Here is a 22,179-nt window from a genome sequence, read left to right on the forward strand (position 1 = left end):
TAATGGAGTATTTCCATAGTAAGATAACACAGCACCTCTTCCACCACTGGTTAAAGCACTACTATTACTACCATTATTTCCATTGCTTTGTATGGGGGAGTTTTTTCCTTTGACTTATCACCTGTTTGTGTGTTTGGCTGCTAACAGCCTGTTCACAGCTTCAGTGTTGTTGTGCCAGGGAGCAGTGCAGGTCAGACAACACACCTGACCCACATTCTTCCTCCCTTGTTCTCCTGCAGATCATCTTGCTGCCTCCGGGCTGGACTTCCTCCAGGGTTGACAGCCAACTCTCAGGATACAAGTGTGATCCAGCGGCGGAAACACTGCACCTTCACCCTTAATTGTAACTGGTCTGAGGGATCTTCAGAGCAGAGGCACTGAGGCAAGGCAGAGGCAGGCAGGCTGGAGAGAGCCTGGAGCAGTTCTCATGTTTTTGATACACTACATGTTCTTTCTTAGTCTCTATATTTCACCTGGTGCAATTTAAATGTGGGTAAATATGCAAACATTATACATTCTTACAAAACTGGTCTTTCAAGCACAATACCAGATTAACTCTCAAATAAATGACTGGGTGAACATCAGCACCGTAAGAAAAACAAACAAAATTCAAGTTTATGAATTTATTTATTATCAAAACCTTAAAGCAAGAGTCAACATTGCACCCCCCCTCTGGCCGGCAGACTGTGCGCCCTCTGCTGGATTCCTCTGGTACTGCATCTGCATCACCACCTGCAGCTCTGCAAGGGAGTGGAGATTATGTATTTCTATGTTAAATACACCAGTGCAGTCTTACATACAATGTTAATGTAACAACTAATAACATTTCACATCCATGTGTGACTGATTAAGTGTAGGAAACTCACGTTGAAGTCATCCTGACATCACCACAGTGCAGTTTCTGAGTCTTGTGCAGCTCTGATATTTTATCAGTCTTCATTTTACCTACCAACAAGAAAAAAAACAAGAAGTTAATCAACTGTTACACTGACACAACAAAGGCCAGGAACTATAACAAAAACAATGAGGCATCAATTAAATTTCAATCGGCAATCGATTAAATTACATGTCCAGTTACTTCATTAATAATTAATTATTACCCAATTATTAAAGTGTGCATTGCATTTATGATGAAAGTACTCCCTCCCTTTAAGTCATTCACATCCCCTGTTCAGACACATTTACATTCACAATGCTAAAATAATATGTCCACATGTTGCCTAGACCACCTAATAATAAGTAACACCAGGTCCAAACAGGGCCTGACTTTCCCAACCTCTGCTGGAGCCTTGTCAGGCCAACATTAAGTTAAAGCTAAGGTGATGGCGTCAAGGATCAAATGCATGTTTTTGAATTTATGAAGGAGACGTGTCTGAGCTAAAACATGGTCTTAAGTTGCTCTTTGAGGAATACAACAGCTGTTTCTTGTAAAAGACTAGGCACTTCCAGACACACCATAGGGATTTTGTAAAAATAAATAGCATTTACAAGGTATGTTATTTAAAATAAATTTTAATCTTAGTAAGAGTGGGCCTATGTCCTAACTACTGTGGATCTTACCGTGTGCAATCGATGTGGATTCTCAGCCTCCTTCGACTGGTCGAGGCTCCTGTGGTGAGAGACAAACAATGAGAGTCTGGTAGTGAACCGATCAGCGGGTTTCAACTGTTACTTTTTTTGTTTGTTATAAACACCATGACTGTTTTGAGGTTTTGACCTTTAAAAAGACAAAATGAGTCTGTGCATCTAGGTGTTTGTGTGTGTTTAGCATGTGCATGTTTGTGTGGGTAGTGACTGGAGATTTGAATTGTAAACACAGGTTATGATGTTATGATGTGAACATGCATTACACGTAAATAAGTTAATATGTATGTCAGTGTGAGGTGAGGTACGAATATGTAGTCTGACAAAGTTCATATACAGGAGAGTGACAGAGGCATCTCCGCACACTGAAGTAGAGTCATTTGTTGTGACACTGCAGAGGAGACGAGACAAATTCAGGACGACAACATTCAAATCTGTTGCAATCCTTTCATATCTGTTACCAAACCATGTGAAGCTGGACTTCATACTGACACATCAGGGGTGTTACTGCAAAACCCCAAAGAGCTGGGAACTGCACATAACTGATGAGTAACCTTGTACAGAAGAGGGTTATTTTCAGTACAGACTTTGGGCTGTGCCCTTTTAGACGAGGCCGTTAGAGGCAGAAAGGGTCGTTCTGGCATCACACTCTGATGTAGGAGACAGAAAAAAGATTTTTGGCCAATCAGGATTGAGGACTGAGTTAGAAAATGGATCACAGTGCAGACAGATTCATCTCAAGAGCCTCCAGGGCTGGATTCATGGCAGTGACAACACAGTGAAGTTTCCTCATCAGAGCTCGTGAGAACCATAAAGTCCAGGTAGCACCACGGTCCTTTGCAGCTACAAGACAACTCCTATGTACAAGCAACAAAAGGAAATGGCCACAGTCGTCATGTACTGTACTTTTTCAACATGGCTGGCTGGTCACTGGCATGAAAGAGCAGGTGTAACAGACAAAGTGACAAAATATGAGTAGTACTGTACTGAGAAGAGAGAAGAAAGGAAAGCAACAGACTCCAGCGCTACTGCAAAATTTTATTCCAAGAGGAAAAACTATGAATCTTGCTTTTCCTCTGACAAACCCCTGACTGCCAGCAGCACGAGAAATAATCAGCAAGTAAAGATTAATACAGTTCTGCTGTGTGTGGTACGACTGCCTTAAAGCCAACAACCATTGTTTAGATCAGGGGTTTAAGTTTAGTAACCACAGTTCCCAAAATTATTTGGGCAAGTAAACAGGAAGTATGACATTGCCATGGATTCAGAGTTACACCGCAGGCTAGAACTTGAGCTCTTGTTTACATGATGGTAAATTGGCACCATTAACGTTTGCCAAATAAACTATTGGCATTTCCTGCTTACAATTCACCCATAGACCTATACTCAACTATCACAGTATTACTTTGACACTGAGGAAAACTTAAAAACATGATGATTCTCCAGCAAGTTCTGCAGTTACAATCAGTATAATTTTTTCTGTTTTCCAAGCAGCTTTATGGACAATGGACATTGAAGATGTGAAATCTTCTGGAAGCACAACTCACACTGAAGCTAAAAATATGTGTATCATGTAAGTGTGTTCAGATTTGAGTAAGCTATGACTCCAAGGAGGAGTGCAGGTTTTAAACAAACAGAGACCATTGGGCACCAAGGGGTTTGGACGCACCTTAATCGTCTCCATGAGCTGCCTGCTCAAGATGTTTACCTTATTGATAAATACAGTAACTAACTAAACTTTAAATCACCTCTGATTTAGATATTTGCTCCATTTTAAAAGTCTGGCTTACTGTTGAACGGTGCAGTTCAGTAACTGTTAGCGGGCCGATGATTAAAGCCATGCAACCAACTCTGTGCTTCCTCTCGTTACAACACTTATCTATTGTAAACAGTGCACTGGTGTAATAGTTAGACCATAGTTAGGAAAAAAAAAAACTGGCAGTGTAGATACTTAAGGTGATAGTTATTCACAGGTTGTTAACTCGTTATTCAAATCGACAGCAGTTGTGCAAAAAAGCAAAGAACTGAGAGTGAAAAAACACATGAACTTAAGAAACCAATCATTATCAGTTTGAATTTCCATCCTTCAACAGAAAGACAAAGTCCACACCAAACTCCATCTACACAAACACACAGTGACAGACGTTGTGGTGTAACAATCAAAGTACAACAAACTGCACTGAATATTGGATTAAAACATGTCTGACATCCCACCCACAACAACCCAAACAGTATGTGAGTAGTTTCACTTCAAAACTGCAGACGTCCCAGCCCAGTACCACAAAAATTAATGTTGATAGTTTGAGACATTTTACAGGCACACAAAAGGAGGAGTGATACATTGTCTACACAACTCAGTGACAAACAAATTTTGCAAAGTTTGTATGATCTTACCATCTCTCGTTATAAATGAGCAGAGTGGGACAGACAACTTTTCAAGATCTCACAGAACCAGTGCGGTTTGACAGCATTTTGATCTAGAAAATGAACATTAGTAAACTGGAATACAAGAGCTGACCAGAACAATACATTAACACTCAGCCCAGGCATGTGGGCATTCACCTGCAGGGTAAGAAGGCCCCTGATGCTAGCACTCACTGCTTGAGTTGGCCACACTTAAACCAATGACCGTTACTCACAGATTAATTTGAACCATTTTCTGATTGTTTTCTCACTTGTCACTGGTCTAAATTTGAATTTGGGTTTAATTAGAAGGGAAATTAGTTGGAATACCCCTAACTGAAAATACAGCACATTCTATTTATGAGAAACCAAGACTGGCTTTTGGCACATACGCTATTGTTTCTCAAATGTAGTTACTGAAGGAACCTAACCAGAATCATCTCTGTACAGTGTCTTGATCTGACAAACACAAACACAGAACCACCCAAAGAGCTTTCTGACAGAATTGCAGTAGGAAAATGGACTTTGTGTCTGACTCAAACCCTTTTCTGTTTGCTGTAGTACACATCCAGTCTGTTTCCTCTGCTGATTACCAAGTTCATTGTTCAGTTGGTTTTAACACTTGCAATGCCAAAAAATAAAAACAGGATACTGTTTCTCTGGACCTCCAGAGTTTGCAAAATATGCCAAGTGTCAGGTTTCAGGACTGTGTTGCACACATCTGCGTTGTGAAACTGTGTTGGACCAGTGACTCAGCCATCCAGTCAGTTGTTTTCATGCATACATACAGAGAAGCCAAAGTACTACAACCACACACACACACACACACACACACTGCACAGGCTATAATACTTTGCTACACCCACACACAGAGAGGTTGAAGAACAGAGATCTGCACTGTGATGCCATTCTTATTAAGTGTGATGCCAGAAGCCCTGTAGATGTCACTCTGAGCAGTGACGTGGGAAACAAGAGTTACGTTATAGGAGAACTATGCATCTTGTATTATAAACATGGATGGAACACTTACCTTACTTGTTCAGCTGATCTGTGTAAGCATACCTCTGGCTGCAGTGCAAACAAGTCCAGGCTTTACTGTCCACTGACCTCTGCAGAACTACTCATCGTCATTGTAACCCAACTGCAGAGAAGAGCCTCTACTGTGGACTGGGGCAGCCTGTCTCTGACAAGCTGGCTGACAGCAGCTAACGCACCTCACATTTACCCAAAGACAGGAAACACACACACACACACACACACACAGGCACTCACACACACTCACACAACATGCCATCCTCTCTTTAACCGTAAGGTGCATGGGACTTCCTACCTCACGTAGGTCGGTGGCGCTTGTTCAGATGTTTAAGGACAAGAATTTTTCAAGAGGACTAATATGAGTGAGGTGCGGCCTGAAGGCCTTTGAAGAACTCTTGACTGAGAACTTTTTTTAAATGTCAGTGTCAAAGCTTTGGGTTAAATTTTTTCTCTAATGATGCAAAGTCAAAATGCGATGGTTACAAGGAACATCCTTGTTTCAGACATCTGTAACTTAGTTACTGAGGAGTCTGGTACATGTATTGTTAAAGAATGTCCGTGTAAAAGCGTTGGTTTCAATGTTTACTCCAGTGATGCAAAATGTCAAGTCAAAATGTGTTGTGCTGGCAACAGGAAACATCATTCTGAATCTCTCTAATTTACTTTACAGTCTGTTAAGTGTGCTTGGCGTTGCCTTTAAACAAATCTTGACTCAGAACTTCTATCAAAAAGGGTCAAAGCTTAGATTTCTATTTTTACTTCCATAATGCCATCACAATGTGCTCAAAAAGGGGACAGAAATCCCATTTCAGACCTCTAATGGTTACTGTGAGTCTGTTAAAAAGGTAGAGGCGGCGATTCCAATCTATTACACTTCAGATACTGTCAGATTTGGTTAATATCTCCTCATGGTTAACTAGCTGTCCGTTCAGTGTGTGCTCTGTCCCTTCACAGCCCTGGCTCTCTAAATGGGATTTAAAGTGGTTTGGACCTGCAATCCCAGGCAATCAGCAACAGGGGGCGTTCATGCACGTGCACAGGACAAGGGAAAGAAGAGAAGAGCGGAGACGGGGGAAAGGGGGCAGTGGGAGCGAGAGATGATATTTGTGCATGCTAACAGATAGTGCTACTTTAAAGATTGACAGGGGATGGATAAAGAGCAGTCTACACTTCTGTTGCCGCCAGCCTGTGGAGTTTTGAATGGAACTAATTGGGACTGTAAATGAGACTGGTGGTGATGTTAAGGCGAGTGCATGCATGAACCTTTGCTGGCGGCGTATACTTATCACATTGGCAAGATGTAGAGATGGTCATGGAACAACTTAAGAGAAGGTCAGAAGAACCAAAATTGAAAAAGAAGTGCTATGATCAAGCAAGGGTGTTAACATTGGTGAGGCTTTCCAATGGTGGACTGCATGTCGCAGCGGGAAAGAAACCTTGGATTTATCCACTGGGACCAGCCTGCACCCTGAGTGACAGGCACACATATGGTTTTGGCCAACTGAGATTTGTCCCAGTAGTGCCGATGGCAAGTTCTACTATGGTGGAGAGACCTCCGAGAGTTAAATGATATGAAGATTCATGCAGGGTTGCTCCGTTTCTGGTTAACGAGTACGTAACATTAGTTTTGCCGTGTTTCACAGAGCCAATAGGTAAATACTCTTTGTCCCGTTGCCTAATGTTTATAATAGCTCACCCCAACTGCTTTATTGGCCAGCAGGTAACCAGACACACATAAGTGTGTTTGGTATTGTTAATTACTTGTCCACAGACATTTGGTTTACTTTTTAGTTTGCCGAGATATGCTGTTGGTGTGATGGCTATGGGAAACCGTCTCGTCTTCTCTGACAGTTAGCTTTGCAGCAACAACTGTAGCAACAGATTGCTATCTCGTTGCTTGCTCTGTGTCATGTTATTTGACCCTACAACATGCAAGTAGTTTTATAGCCACAAAGCCTAAAAAAAATTAATTTGGCTCAGTGGGTTTATCTGGTTGGATGTAAAACCTGATATGCTACTTTAAGTAGCACAACTGTTTTAGTTACAAAGCTAAGTTCCTGTCTTTTGTTGGTATAGCTTATTAAAAACCTAAAAAAAAAACAAAACAAAAAAAACGTACTCTCGCTAGTTTTTACTCTATTGTGTTTTGGATGTTTATATGCATGTCATTTATTTGATGCCATTTTATATTTTAAGGTTTGTTTTGCCTCAGCTATTAGAGAGTATCCACTTCGGATGCTCTGGATTGCACCAGTTTTGCTGCTTTGGCAATGCGTGTCCGTGAATTTAGGGGACTGAGTTTCTGAAGAAGCACTGAAGGGAGGGGTGTATTTGTTTTGCTGTTGAGTTCAATTATCAACAGTCTTTCTCCAGCATCGCATACTCCACGCAAGTGCGCTTGGTGCTGCATTTACATAAATTGTGGCTGAAGAACTTTGCTTACAAATCGCCATTGTCTTAGCTTTCCATATTTAGTTAAATCTAGTCAAAAAATGTCCAGAGACATCACTGTCCCAAACCTTTGCAATACATTATTGTGCAGTCTGAAGTGTGCTTGGTGGCACCTTTAAACAAATCCTGACTATGACCTTGTCATAAAAACTGTCAGTGTCAGAGCTTCGGATACTAAAGCCCCTTTCAGACATGGTCTACAGAACATTACTGGCTTTGTCATGTCGTTAAAGTGACAACTTTGTGTCATTCAGACACGGGTGAATTATTTGCTAATGTTCCCTATGGTTTTATTTAGTCATGACCGTTACTGAAAGAGCCATGATCAATCTGCAATATTTGGCGTCCAACACGTGAGATTAGACAGTACGGAATGGTTGAATGTACTGCTTATCTCGCCATTGGTACAAAAGGAGAATGGCTCTTTGATCTTGGCATCGCAATTTTTTTGTTATCCAAAAAGACATCAATGACAATTTTTCTTTGCAGTCAAACCTGCTGCTTCCGAGTTATGTTTTGGATTAGGTTATGGCTTTTTAGGCATCACTTCCTTGGCTGTTGTGACTGGTACACACGATGCGCAAGCTTATCCTTCAATGTGACTGCAGTCATTCAGATTAGTTCTAGGTTGAAAGGAAAACAGAAATGTTACGGTGTCCAAACTGGTAAAATTGCCATCATTACTGTTATAGAACAGTGACCATGGTGCTTCTTCAGAAATGAGACCAACATGGTAAATTGCCATTAGATTCTGTCTGAAAGGGGCTTATTTTTACACCAATATTGCAAGTCAAAATGTGCTGGCAGTAAGGGACATCCCTGTTCTGAACCTCAGTTCAATCTTCTTCACTTGTGCAGGAAGAATGACCAAATGTTAAAAATCTTACAACTTCCCAAGTTGCAGTCCAAGTCATAGAGCCATTGCCTATCGCGAATTGTTAATTTCTCAAAAACAGATGCTATATGGTCCTTGAGAGTAATAGTTCTTCATTCTTATATCTGCTATGAAAGAAGCGACAAATCTTCAGCTGCTAATTCTCTGGTTACCACTGACTTTGAATTTCTTGGTATGGAAACTTCCTTCTCATAGTCCAACACCTTTAAAGATGGTCAAACCTGTTAAAGAAAAACAAATGGTACACAACACCAACATACAGACATAACATTACACGTTTTAAAATTTACACTTCGGTCCAATTGTATTACCAAATCCGCCTGAGTATTTGTCGTCCTGTTTTGTTGGATGTTCAAATGCTGTGTGGAGAAGGAAAACTGATTAAATTGTTTTTTACACTAGCAAAACCCTAAATTAACCTGATATCAATTAGAAATAAAAAACCTAATTTAAAATGTTTATTTAACATTTTACTATACACAAAATTATATTACAGAAGTCATATGACATCTACATTTTTCAGACTTATGGTACTAGAAAAAAAAGGGTTATTATCTTAAGTTCAAAGTAATGAGTATCATTTACTTTTTCCCTCGAATTTTCCCTTTGTGATCAAGAGGATCGCTTCAAGGGAATATATTTAATTAAATAGAAAAGTAAAAAATCCAAATGCCGTCCATAAAATTGGCCACCAGACAGTTCCTTAAAAAAAATCTATTCAGAAGAGTCATAAAGCTTATGCAGTGATTGGGCTAAAAAATGTCCTTGTCCATCTCGATTATGTGAGAAAATACTCCTAAAGCAATAAAGCATCAACACTCATGGCTCCTCATCCAACACTTTCTCATTACATTATTTTAAGAACAAAATTGGTCACCTAGAAAATAAACATATCTTACTAGAGGCCGTCTACAGAATATCAAGTCTGGAATAACCCTCATGATCATGGGTAATAAAAATCCCCAGTAGGCAGTTATAGTGTTGCACAAATAGTTTTTAGGAGGAGATCTGAAAAATAACAAATACACTGGCACTTGTCTACAAACAGCTGCTGTAAACAGGAGCCAGAAGAAGATTTGCACCTGTAACTACAGAAACTGAGTCTATTCCCAGAGGGTTTATGAAAGTAATGACTCAAGTCTGCAAAGAAATAATATTAACAGAAATACAAAGTGTTAGAATTTACTTATCCATATCATTTGATAAAAGATGTAAATACTCACGTTTTAGACACAAGAGCAGAATATAATTCTCTACGAACCAGGTTCAAACATTTGGAAATCTGATATCACCAAAATCTATTAAGTTGCAACTTTAAGTCAACTGTGTTCCAAACAATCAAAGGTTTACCAGAGCAATTGTTCTATCTATAGGTTTCACAGGAATTTGTTGTGCAGTGTGAATGCCACATGGCCAAATCTGCATTGTAATCCGAGTTTCGAACTGTACTACACTGATCCAAGAGTCCAAATGTGTTGATGACAAATGGCTTCCTTGCTCCAAACTTCTGTGCATAGTTCCTCTGTAATGTTTGCACAGTGCCAGCTGAATCTTGCTAAATCACACAAGTCCAGTGTTTAGGTTGTTTTGCTCAAGTATTCATGAGTCCACGCTACACAGCCACAAATTCCTCCACAGTCCACAATCTTTAAAGCTGGTCAAACCTGTTAAAGAAAAAATTTACATAACACAAACACACGTAACATTTCAGGTGTACACTCCATGATATCCAACAGTATTACGGAATCCTCCCAAATATCTGTAGTCTTCTGTTTAGAAGCTATTACAGATGTGTTTTGCAGGGTTCTCAGCTGCTACCTGAGATATTTTTTATAAGCAAGTAAAAATTCTTAAATATCTTTTATAGTTATTGTGCAGGGTGCATTATCATTTTTTACACAACAAGAACACCTCAAATAAATTTAGAGGTTCTTGGTGTCTTGGCAGTGTTGAGCTATTTGACAAACTGCTATAAGATGCACTGTCGTCCTGCTACAGGTCCAAATGTCAGCCATTGGACAGTTAACAAAAGAGGTGTGACGCAAGTGACTCCAAACTTAGGGTGGAAAGCCACTTATAGTTCATCTTGAGAATGAGTTAAAGAATGGCATGAGGAAAAGTATGGCAAAGGTTTAAGGATTGAAAACAAATGTCAGTAGCCAACAACAGAAGCCATAATGAAGTAATGTAACTGTCCACAAAACCGTAGTCAAGTTCTGCAGACTATGACTGGCTCACGAAGTGCATTTAAATGTAATAATTAAGGTACATGAAATGTGCTTCGTCTCATACTTACACCGACTGTTTCAGTCCAACCCCACCTACTTTGTAACTATGAAAAATGCTTGCCAAGACAAGTCAGTGAACGGAGGCGGGTGTCCATCTGATGCCAAAGTGATGTCATAATCCCTCTAGATAGGTACTGACATTGTTACTTAGGGAGGGACCAGAGTGGGCTGCAGAGTGAATTTCAAACGCAAAGTGACATTATCAAGGAGCATTAAAACTTCAATCTGCTGTGATGTAGTTTGACACTAGAAGACCATTTCCACGTTCATCTGCCGGAGAGGGAAGTTTCTGAGTATTTTGTGACATCACAGCCAGTGTGGAAACAAATGGTAGACCAAAATACGAGTCCAGAGTACATATGATAAACAGACTTTTCAGTGAAATAGGAGACATCTTGTGTGTTCGTAATTAAATCATGTTAATGATGATGATCATGATGCCTGGTTAGAAGGCAGACAGTGCTGGTAAGCAATTATTGAGTTACCCAGACTCTGAAAACTATTAAAATATATCTTTTGATACAGTTTGTTGGCTCCTGCTACTTGTAATATTTCCGAAGATGACATTAATGCAGCTATTTAGACACATTCAAATGTAAACCAGTTCACGATTAGAGGCAAGTGTATCCATTGTCCAAGGTCCAAAAATGAGTCAAAAGCAGAACTAGAGGAAAACATTTATGAAAGCACTGTCCTCAGCTGTGCCAAGTAACATACTGGGGATTGTCTATTACCAACAGTAACTACATATTGCTGGTTTATGCCATTATCTTTTAAGAATGAATCTCTGCAACATAATATACATGGAAAAATAATTCAGTTTAAAAGCTTATTAGTCTATTATTAGACTATTTATCCATTAAAAAGCTGATCAGACATCTTTCTGTGAACTGTCAGGATGTAAAAGGAGATCCACAAACTTGAGAATGTGAAGCATCATCATTTTGTCTCGACAGTGACAAAAAGTGGAAAAGGGGCAACAGAGACAGGCTGTAAATTCCAGTATGAGCTTCATCCATGCAATTTAGCTTGCATCTAATTCCTGTACTCCACAGGGGTGTGGGGCATAAATATAACTAATAAATCTGAAAGCTAGTGCGTTGAGACTCTGGAAGAAGAACCTGGACCTTAAGAACTCTTCTTGTCAGAGAAGTACTGCTTATGCAGGTTTAGGATTTTTATTCTTTGTTTTTTTTTAAAAAAACAAAACAAAACAGCATTGCCCACTGACTTTTGTATGTTACACAATAGTCTACAAGACAAGAAGTAAAAATAATTTGTCACTTTGACCCGTCTGAGGGGGTGATCTTGTTCTTACAAGTAAGAACTGACATTTTCATCCACAGACAGAACTGTAATACATATTTGTTTTAGTTTGTGGTGGATGTTATGATCTCACACCTGAGCACTACATATGATTACACACATCTAACTTAGATCCTTGCCAATCCTGCAAAGGTACATAGTGTGACTATGGACTTAGATCCAGAAACAAGTTTAAGCCAGTTCCTTCAGCAAAGACTGTGTTCAACTCTGTAGAGCTGTGTAGTCCCCAGAAGTCCACAACTAAAAAGACTACGTTTACATGCAGGTCTGTGAAGGGAGAATCTGCCAATCTCACTGGACATAAACTGCTTTCTAATTAACGTCTACACAGCTGTTGTTTATACTGTAGCCAACTGAAGGAATGACATTATGGTCATCTTATTTACTTACCAACATCTGCCACCAAACATTTAATAAAAGGCCAGCAGGTACAATCTGAAACAGTTTTGCACAGGAGCTGTATTTTACAGCAATGTAAATAACAAAAGTGAGTTGAAACACTTGTGTTCAACAACACAGGATTAAAATGAAATACAAAAAACCCCAACCAGGCCACTGTTAAAGTAGCTCAGTGGCAAGAGGGTTGTCAATTTAAAAACAAAATCCAGCCTCTGAGCAGGGGGCAACACTAACTGTAGGTGTAGTTTCTTTCAATATACTGGACTGCATGTAAACGTAGTCAATAATCCCAGGCTCAAAAACATGCACACAAGACACACTAATGTTAACTGTGTGTCAGTGACAGGCTGAGAATGTGATACGAGCAGAATGTGTTCGTAAGGACCACTTGATAAACCTACAACCACACACTTCACCACAGGCTGTCTTAAAGGTTCTATGTGTAGTATTTCTGCTTTCCTGAAGCACGGCTGTAAAAACAGAGTTACTTCATGAAACATGGTCAACAACTTTTCTCTCTCACACAGAGTGCAGTGTTCGAATGGAACCACAAAGTTGCATTTTAATAATATAAAATAAATTGAGCCTCCTGTACAATTTAGTCGGTAAGTGCTGGGTGCTGTCTGATCTATAGACATCTGCGCAGATGCTAAATGTCTTACCAGTGCCATTCTGCACTTTTTATGTCTCTGCTTAATTACCTCTTTGGAATATAATAAACTTATAAAGTTTTTTAATTGGGGGGTACCTGCTTGTAACAAGTGTCGGCTAGTTGACTTAATTTGATTGGAAGAAAATAAAAGGACGAGATGGAGCATTTAAAGTGAGCGTCCACTTCAGGCAGGGCAACGCCCTGTGTTTTTTTATTTATTTATTTATTTTATAATTGCATTATATGCATCACTGAAGGAAAAAGGTCAGGATTGTGGCAGAGATAACACATAGACCCTTTAAGGCTTAATTGGGCGGATGTATCCACATCATTTCATCTGAGCAAACAACCACCTGGTTTGCTTTTAGAACCTAAGGTTCGTTTTCGACTTTTAGGAATAAACGTTAAAGGTTTGTCCTGATGGAACCAATTTATCTTTATTATAGTACATGCTTTGACTGCAAATGTATGGCACAAAACACAGCCATAGAAAGTTGAGAAAAATGTTACAATCATCACTTCACGACGACTCACAGAGCATAATACATCTAGAAAAGAAAATCGTACATGGGTCAGAAAGAACTAACCGGTCAGTTGATGACCTACCTTTCCATACTACTGACAATACAAAATAAAAAATGAAAATATTGACTTTGTCATAAAATGAGCAAATTGTCAGGCTAAAATGTAGCAACAATTTAAACTTAAATACAGGAAATACGACTCAACATGTTCGTTTTGGAGAATCTATACAAATGTTGCTGCTGGGAGCATCAAAGAGCAGCGTTTAAAAACGGGGTTTCTTAGTAGGACCATCAAACTCCTCACGGACCCTGCCATAACCGGGGTTACCAGGACCCATCCCCCTAGGACCACCCTGGGCAAAGCGCTCATTGCGCTGTGGGGGTCAATTTGCCACGGAGGTGGATAGAAGGGTGGGGGAATAAGGTATGGGAGTGGGTCAGTGCGCAAGCACACAGTTCATGTCCATATGGAGGTGTACAAAAAGGTATGGAAATAGAGGTGGTTTGTTTTATATCGTGAGCAGATTTACAAAACAACCAGCAGGAGACACATCCGAAGAAACCGTTCGTTCCAATATGAAGGTCCACAGGTGCCACAGGTTACATACGGAAAAGGAAGAGAGGGTAATGCTTTCGTTAGTCAGTGCCTACCTAGTATGGTCTCTCCAGTGCATACCAACACTACAGTCCTTACTGGTCATCAGGTGGAGCATTTCGTAAATGCTGACCATGCTCACCTCTTCATCTTCATGATCATTAAATACGGCAACAGATAAATGTCCAAACCTCTTGATAGAGGTATTTGCTAAATGTATATTATGTATATATGTAGAAATATATAGATTACAGATAAAGGATGAAGACAAATAGAAGCATTTTTTGATAACTTTTTTTTTGGCGGAATTCATGTTTCCTTTGAATTTTAGGGGAAACAAAACTATGAAATTAGGTGCCACCATAACAAACTCTGAAATAATGAGTTCATAAGTTTCCAGAACAGACCTGGCACCACAGGGATAAAAGGTAAATGCTTAACTAATGGTCCCATATGTGACCAGAATCTCAAGTACAGGGACTGCATCAGAAATATATATGTAGAATATTGGCACAATAAAATGTCAATATTGCACAAGAAATTCAGCTCAACCATTTTTGTAACTAAAAACAATTTGTTCATCAATATGCACTTTATATGTCAGTTCAGACAAGTTCTGTGGAACTAGAACAGAGTGAGAAGGAGTGAACGACTGAGGAGCCAAAATCCAAGAAAGGAGTTAGGCTTCAATTTACAACATGAGGTTTCAATGGATCAATTAACCTAAGAAAAGAACAGAATGTGTACAACTGTAGAATGTATGGAACTGGAAATGTTCAGCCACATCATTATCAGATACTTTCACTGGGCTTCACTTTCAGGTGCGACTATAAAATCGCAGTGTGTCAAGATGCACACTTCATGCAACTGAATGATTTGTGAAACTGTTACATTGCCGTCAACATTGCTGAGAAGCTTGAACCTGAAAACCAAGTCTATATAAATCCATAACAAAGTCTTTTCAAAAATCACTTTAAAAGGAATATTGTATTTTAAATCCAAAGCAACACTAAAGAATTAAGCCAAATAAATATTAGCATGAGCCTGCTATGTCAGAAACTCCAAATGTATAGCACACTATCTTTCAAATACAAAACCTAGTTCAATAAGTTGTAACATATATAAGCTTTTATATAGAAAAAGGTTGTTATGAAGTTTTCTGGAAATGCTTTTCATTCAGGCACCATGATGTTAACAAGCATTTAGCCGCTCTTACAGTCGACTGTAACACAAGAATAAACCTAACATTGGTGCTACAATTCTGTCCAGAAGCACGGATCTCCGGCTTGGTCCACTATTCACCAATATCATCCTAAACACACAGTCACAAGGCTATGCCTGCCCCCATCAAGTAATCCTGCTGTAATATGCAATTTGGACTATTTTGTTTAAGATGAATGTCTTATACCATCAGCCTGCACTAAAACCATTATAAATGCTCAGTTACAAAAAAGAGATTGATGAGAAGGTTTAAGTTGCTGGTCCTGAAGAGGAACTACACCCCCACTGCAGTTCTCTGTCTTCTTTAAACAGGATTTCACACTGCCACCCAAAAAAACACATAGCCATTCATATACAACTTAATTTCTCATCATGACACATGATGCACGAAAACTGCTAGCACAGTATGAAAAAAGGGATTTAAAACTGGATAAGCACACTGTCAACAGTTGAGGGAAAAACACTGGTAGATGCCATTCTGCTTCCGGTCAAGAAGAAGTGCCTGTCCAGCTCACATGAGACAGGGCTTGCAATGCCAGTCCACTACACAAACACTGTGATAAAAGTGAGAAGAGCCACTGAAGTCTGTCTACAGCACACTGGAGAGCAGTTTCTTTTGATTTAGTGCAGGCTGACGGTTTCATTGCTGGAACGCAGTAAGACTCGGGTGAAGATAACTGAGGGGGCTTGGCTTGCCATTGAAAAAAACCCTATCAAGCAGGCAGCGTATCTGTCACATTCAACAACAGGCAAGCCACTCGGAAACGGCTGTGAGACAAATCATTCATATTCTCCCATCTTGCTCGGCCAGCTGGCTTTTCTATTTAAAATCAGCTGGTAGGCTTTCCAACACAAAGGAAAGCCAAGCACAAACTACATCAACTACTGATCTTCCCAAAAGTGGGATACGTTACCATTTCGTTGCCCATCAAGCCTCCTGAGGATGGTCCCATTCCCTGCTGTCCCTCAAAGCCCATTCCACCCATGGGGAACTTCTGGTTGGATGCACCAAAGGGCATATCTGACAGAAACAACATCACAGGTCAAGTAGATATACTGCATGTCAGACAAACCCCTGATGGAGCTTCTTGATAGCTGTATATTAAAGATGAAACGGTTACCGGTTTCACACTATATCACGGTATAAAATGCCCTGCGGTTAGTATTACCATTTAAATTTGAATTATCATTATAACCATGGTTAATTATTGTGGTTAATTGGACTCACGTTAGGTTCTGTACAGCATCAACCACCAACAGTCACCCAGCATGTTAGGTAAGCAACGTGGGTTTGTTATGCGCCAGTCAAAAACATGGCATAGGGCAGTGACAGCGCTGGAGATTTTTCACCCCTCTAAAAACTTTACACTTTGTTTGGAGTGATGTCACATGACCACAAAGCGCGCACACAGACTCAGGAGAGAGAGTGAGCTATAGCCACTGAGCCTCCGTGTGAGATGCACTGGTCGGTGATTGTGTGATTTTAAAAAGGGCTGCAGCTCACTGTCCTCCCCAGCACAGCATGGCTGCGATGTTTCTGGTTTAACAGCACCATGTTGGACAGGTGACAGTAGTGTCTACAGTCTGTGTCTGAAAGACGTCAAAGCAGGGGGGAAAAATGCTGATGCCGATAGGTGTGTATTTATAAGCAAAGTCACTTGGTGAAATGATTTCAGGTTGTTTTATTACCTTTTGAACATTTTCAGCACATTTTAACAATACCGTGAACATACTGATAACCGTGATGATTTTGGTCTCTATAATCATGATACTAAATTTCTATACCGTTTCATTTCTAATGTATATATGTAATATATCAGTATGTTATTTCAAACTCCTGTAAATGTCATCACTGATGTATATGGGATGGTTAATACATAGCATTGTATTGCCCAAGAAAACAATAGAGAAAAATAGATAACTTACCTCCCATGCCCATAGCTCCGCCGGCACCCATTCTCATTTCCCTGTCCCTCTGTAACAAAAGACAAAAACAAGAGAATAATGAATTAACCAATAAAATACTGATGAATTATCTCACATCATTACATATATGTACTTTTTTATATCCTTATAGTGTTGAAGTTTAACTCACATCCATGAAGTTGCCCATCCTGTAGTTCTCCTCACGCTGACGGCGCATCTGTTCTTCCATCTCCCTCTTACGAAGCATCTCCTCCTCCCTCCTGCGTCGCTCTTCCTCTTGTCTGTTTAAAAACACAAAACACTCAGTCAATTGATCCAGGTTGAGATCCAATCTGATTTAATCTAATTTTGACTTGAGGCTTTGAGAATTCTAACATACAAATACCTGAGCTGCATCTCCTTCCTCTTCTGCATTTCCTGACTGTGCAGCTCCTCCATGCGCCGCAGTTCCTCCTGTCGCCTCAACAAATCTGCAAGGACACATGAAACAAACTAATTTAATAGTAGTTCTTCATCAATGAGCTACTCCACATCCTATCACTGAATCTTTCCTGGTGATATGGACTTATTTTCTTTTTACTGAACAACACTACCACTATACTTGCCTTGTCGGAGTAGATTGGCCTGGTGCTCGTGGTAAGCGTCCTCCATCTCACTCTCTAGCTTCTCACGGGCCTCCCGCATGTTCTTCTCCACCTGCTGCCTCTGCTGCTTCTCCATTTCGTCGAGCGACTTCCACCGCTTAGAGTACTCAAACTCAAAAGTGCCTGGACGAGCGAAGCGAGGAGGTTCCTCCCGCTCTCTGTAGATACAAGACACAATACATGAAGCTTTATTACATGCAGTTTTTCCCCCATGAGCATTAAAGGCACAGAATGAGTCGGCCGGGTGGAGTCGTGACAGATGAAATAGATAGAATAAATATAGATGGTATTGGTATCAGTGTTCATTGTCAGGCATGGTACTACCCCCTACTGTGCTTGACTCAAACATCAACATCTGCATCTCCACACAGAATATTGATCTCTAACAGCTGCAATCCCTGAACCACCCCACCCTCCCCCGCCAACCACATCACACCATCTGCTTCTCACAAAACAATGACTTGGAGAAGCAGTGGGTGAGAATGAAGACTGTATTCAACTCAAAACCAAAATAGTTCTATTTAAATTATATGGCAGTGAAAGGCTTACGCTTGATATCTGGGGTTTTTCTGTGCCAATTTCTCTGGAAGACCATCTTCATCATCAAACTGTTCCAGAGGCTCAACAATAACAGGCCTTGGTGACCTAAGAGGGGTGAAAAAAAAAGACAAATAAGCAAGGGTTTCAAGCATAACCATAGACGTGTATTGGAACATTATGTACAATGCAAAACTGTGCCTTTTGAACTTTATCTTTACTTACGTGGTGAGCAGGAAAACGCCCTCGTTGCACCGGTCTAGGGCCTTTCTGGCTGCAGGTTTGGAGGCAAACTCAACAATGCCCTTGCCTGTGGAACGCCCACGATCATCTACAATGACAATGGCCCTCTCCACCATTCCAAACTGTGAGAAAGCTTCTTCTAGGAGCTCATTGGAGACGAATGGTGACAGGTTCTTTACAGACAAGGCTGCAGAGTGTGTGGCGAACCGGACACGCAGAGGTCTACCTCTCATTGGCGTATCATCCAGCTCTGCCTTTGCTATCTCTGCAAGTGCACGAGACTCCTGCAAGAAAATGTACCATGTATTTGTCTTAATCCCAACATTGTTATAGTATTATTGCAGTATTTATCAGCACCACGAGTACATTATATTTAAAAATTAGATGTCTTACCAATCGGATGAAACCAAAGCCTTTGCCTTTGTTGATGAAGACTTCACTGGGCTCTCCATATTTAGCAAAGAGCTTTTTAAAATGCTCCTCTGTGATGTCGCTGGGCAGGTTACCAATGAACAGGCGACACCGCTGTGTGTATGTCTTCTCGCCGGGTTTCAGCAGCATGGACAGCGTTGCTCTAAACCCCTCCTGATTGACAATTATAATACGGATTAAAACTCTAAAGTGGTAGACTAAAATCATACAATCATACAGGAAACTTGCGTGCAGAAAATTCACTTAAGAACATAAGTTCATACACTTCAACTAGTTGTATAACATGCTAACGTTCATTCATGTCACCATCCAACCGCCCATCCCCCATACACTGTACATGCTCGGAGACGAAAACAAACTTGACCTATATTTTCTGGAGTTAATTTCAGGCATGCTAGAGTACGCAACATTAATGGAGTATTTAATTAAAATTTGGCGTGAACTTAACTTTGTTTGGGTGTCCAGTTTGGCATTTATATAACTGTAAGGACTTTGGACAAGATGGCGGACGACTAAAGCGACTAAATTATAGTGCGCGCGATTTTTATCACGGCTTGTACCGTCATAGGTTGTAGCAGGCGGCTGAGCTAGAAATACGTTATCATGGCGAGAATGCTACATAACTCCACCCACTCGGGCTTGACAATATTTCAAATCGAACGCACTCTTAGCCGTGCTAACTGAGCTAGCACAAGCTAACAACAATGACCATTGACGCCATTAAGGCCGGTAGAAAATGTTACAAAGACACCACCCACCTGTGCCTGACCCTCGTCTGACTCTGGTTTGGCTGTGTTCATGGCCTTTTTCTCTGGTTCCTCTTTAGGCTTCATGGCGCCAGGCCCTGTCCTCTGGCCTTGTTGGAAGCCTGTCTTCTGGCCTTGTTGAAGACCTGTCTTCTGGCCTTGTTGGGGGCCTGTCTTCTGGCCCTGCTGTGGCCCGGCCTTTGGGCTCGGGTGTGGAGGCTGCTTTTGCTGCTGTCCGTTAGCGTTTCCTACCGGTGACTTCAGTTGCTGGTTCTGGTTCTGATTCTTGTTTGCCTGATTCGGTTGAGGGGAGGTCATGTTAGGTTTCGGCGGTGGGGACTGAATCTTCGGTTGAGGCACTGGAGTTGTCGGTTTCTGTTGCTGTACCGGTTTCTGCTGCTGCTGCATCGGGCCCTTCATCGTGAGAGCGGGGCCTGGGCTCGGTGGAGGAATGATAGGCAACGACTGGGTCTGTTGTGGCTTATGGGGAGTCGTCTGTGGTCCCTGATTAGGCGGTTTGTTGAAGTTGTTATTTGGTCCCCTCCGATTTTGGTTCTGATTTTGAAATGGATGATTCCTGAAATTCGGGTTTCCCATTACTCCACCCCGCATCGGGCCGCCAGGCCCACCGCCTCTGCGTTGCTGGAAATGATTCATCCCAAGTCCGCCGCGATTATTGTTAAATCGAGACATTGATTCTTATTTTAGCGAAAACTATTATTAAAATACCAAATACGTTATAGGTCTGCTGCGTCGCAATCACCTCCTGCCGGTATTCGCAGGTCGAACTTCTCAAAATGGCGACTAACGGTTGAGTAGAAAAGGGTCTTTCTTTCTCCGACACAGTAAGAACCTCCCTGCCGCGTTCATTGGTCCGCTCCTCGGCAGGAGGAGTCACAAGAGCCGGGCAGCCATTCTGTGCAAGCCTATTTGCTTTTAATCTTAAATGGGAGTGGGCGACGGCAGAAAATTTGTTTCCACCCATCACCAAATAATATCAGATTATATAGATATTTACAGTGACATGGTCGGACTAACCCCCCTGTTGTTGGGCCCCTATTGACCTCCAATGTACTATACAGTTTCATTATTTCTCTAGGCACCCAGAAACCAACCAGCACTCTGAGCTGCAGTGATTTATTGATTAATGCCAAACAATCACTGGTACCAAACCTGGTAAATATAATTGCCCACTTTTGTATGATAGTAAACTCGACAATACAAGTGACAAGCATCAGAATAACATTACATGGGCTAAATGGAATAGTGATGGCTCTTTTCTTGTACACACTAAACAATGAATCATTAAAGAAAATAATAGTCTAATCTATTGATAATGAAAGTGATTGCTGATTGCAGCCTTAAAGTTCTCCTATGATGAAATATTACTACAATACCCAGTTAAATATTTAACAAATAGGAAAAATGAAAGCCCTTTGCTAAAGTGACGCTTCACTACATTGGAGCCCAACATAAACTAATAACAATTTATAATATGATAATTGAGGTCTTAAAACTAGATTCGGGGCTTTTGGGGTCCCTGGGCAGTTGCTTGCTTTGCCCAGCTGGTGCTCCATCCTTGGTCAATGGTGAATGGACATGATTTTACAGATTTCAACTTCCAAAGTGACTAATTTGGAAATTCATTGTTGATGCATTCTGACCATTTCTTCAAAGTTTATCTTCACTGAAGATCAAATTTGAAAAATCTCAATTAACTACATTAAACTCCCGATTCCATCAAAAGCCGAAAAAGTTAACTTTAAAACTTTTTCAGGAATATATTCATAATTATTATTTAATTTCTTAAGTAGCGATTTGGGCTGAACTGTAACCGCTGCACTCTCTGTGATGAAAACAGTCAACAAGTCATTTGTTTTATGACTGCATGTATAGTAAGATGTTTTATGATGATGTTCATCTCTGGTTGTTTTCTATGATACTTGATTTGATTTTTACAAGGGAAGATAGAATTCTTGGTACAAAAAAACATACAAAACAACATACTAACCCTTAGTACCATGGTCACACTTCAATCAAGATTCAGGAAAACTGAACATCCTTTTCAACTTTATTTATGAATTCGATCAATTCCTTTCATCAATATACATTATGGCAAAAAAAAGCCAAAAAAATGGCTTCACAGCAATTTCTCTGTTATTTGATGATACAATGTTGAAGTGGAACCAAAGAACTACTTGTTTTTGATGTAAAATTTAAATTTTGAAATAGGATTCACCTTATTTGGGATTTATATAACAATGACTTGTTTCTATCT

At 40.4% G+C, this 22,179-nt stretch overlaps 1 protein-coding gene across 2 annotated transcripts; it reads right to left on the reverse strand.

The window, feature by feature from the left end:
• Positions 1-608: 608 nt before the first annotated feature.
• On the reverse strand, positions 609-20,720 carry sfpq (splicing factor proline/glutamine-rich). 2 transcript variants are annotated; one of them, XM_056399394.1, is made up of 13 exons: positions 19,914-20,718; positions 19,117-19,308; positions 18,706-19,007; positions 18,493-18,588; positions 17,905-18,101; positions 17,685-17,769; positions 17,469-17,580; positions 17,300-17,348; positions 16,288-16,394; positions 5,018-13,931; positions 1,561-1,609; positions 867-945; positions 609-740 (listed from the first exon to the last, which is right to left on the reverse strand). In XM_056399394.1, the coding sequence occupies exons 1-10, from the start codon at positions 20,592-20,594 to the stop codon at positions 13,821-13,823; spliced, it is 1,932 nt and encodes a 643-aa protein (XP_056255369.1). In that variant the 5' UTR covers positions 20,595-20,718; the 3' UTR covers positions 609-740; positions 867-945; positions 1,561-1,609; positions 5,018-13,820. The 2 variants fall into 2 exon arrangements, with proteins under 2 accessions (XP_056255369.1, XP_056255370.1); XM_056399395.1 differs by lacking the exon at positions 5,018-13,931 and having other exon boundaries at positions 19,914-20,720.
• Between the last annotated feature and the right edge of the window lie 1,459 nt (positions 20,721-22,179).

Source organism: Seriola aureovittata, chromosome 16 (assembly GCF_021018895.1).
Source record: "Seriola aureovittata isolate HTS-2021-v1 ecotype China chromosome 16, ASM2101889v1, whole genome shotgun sequence".
NCBI classification, from domain to species: domain Eukaryota; kingdom Metazoa; phylum Chordata; class Actinopteri; order Carangiformes; family Carangidae; genus Seriola; species Seriola aureovittata.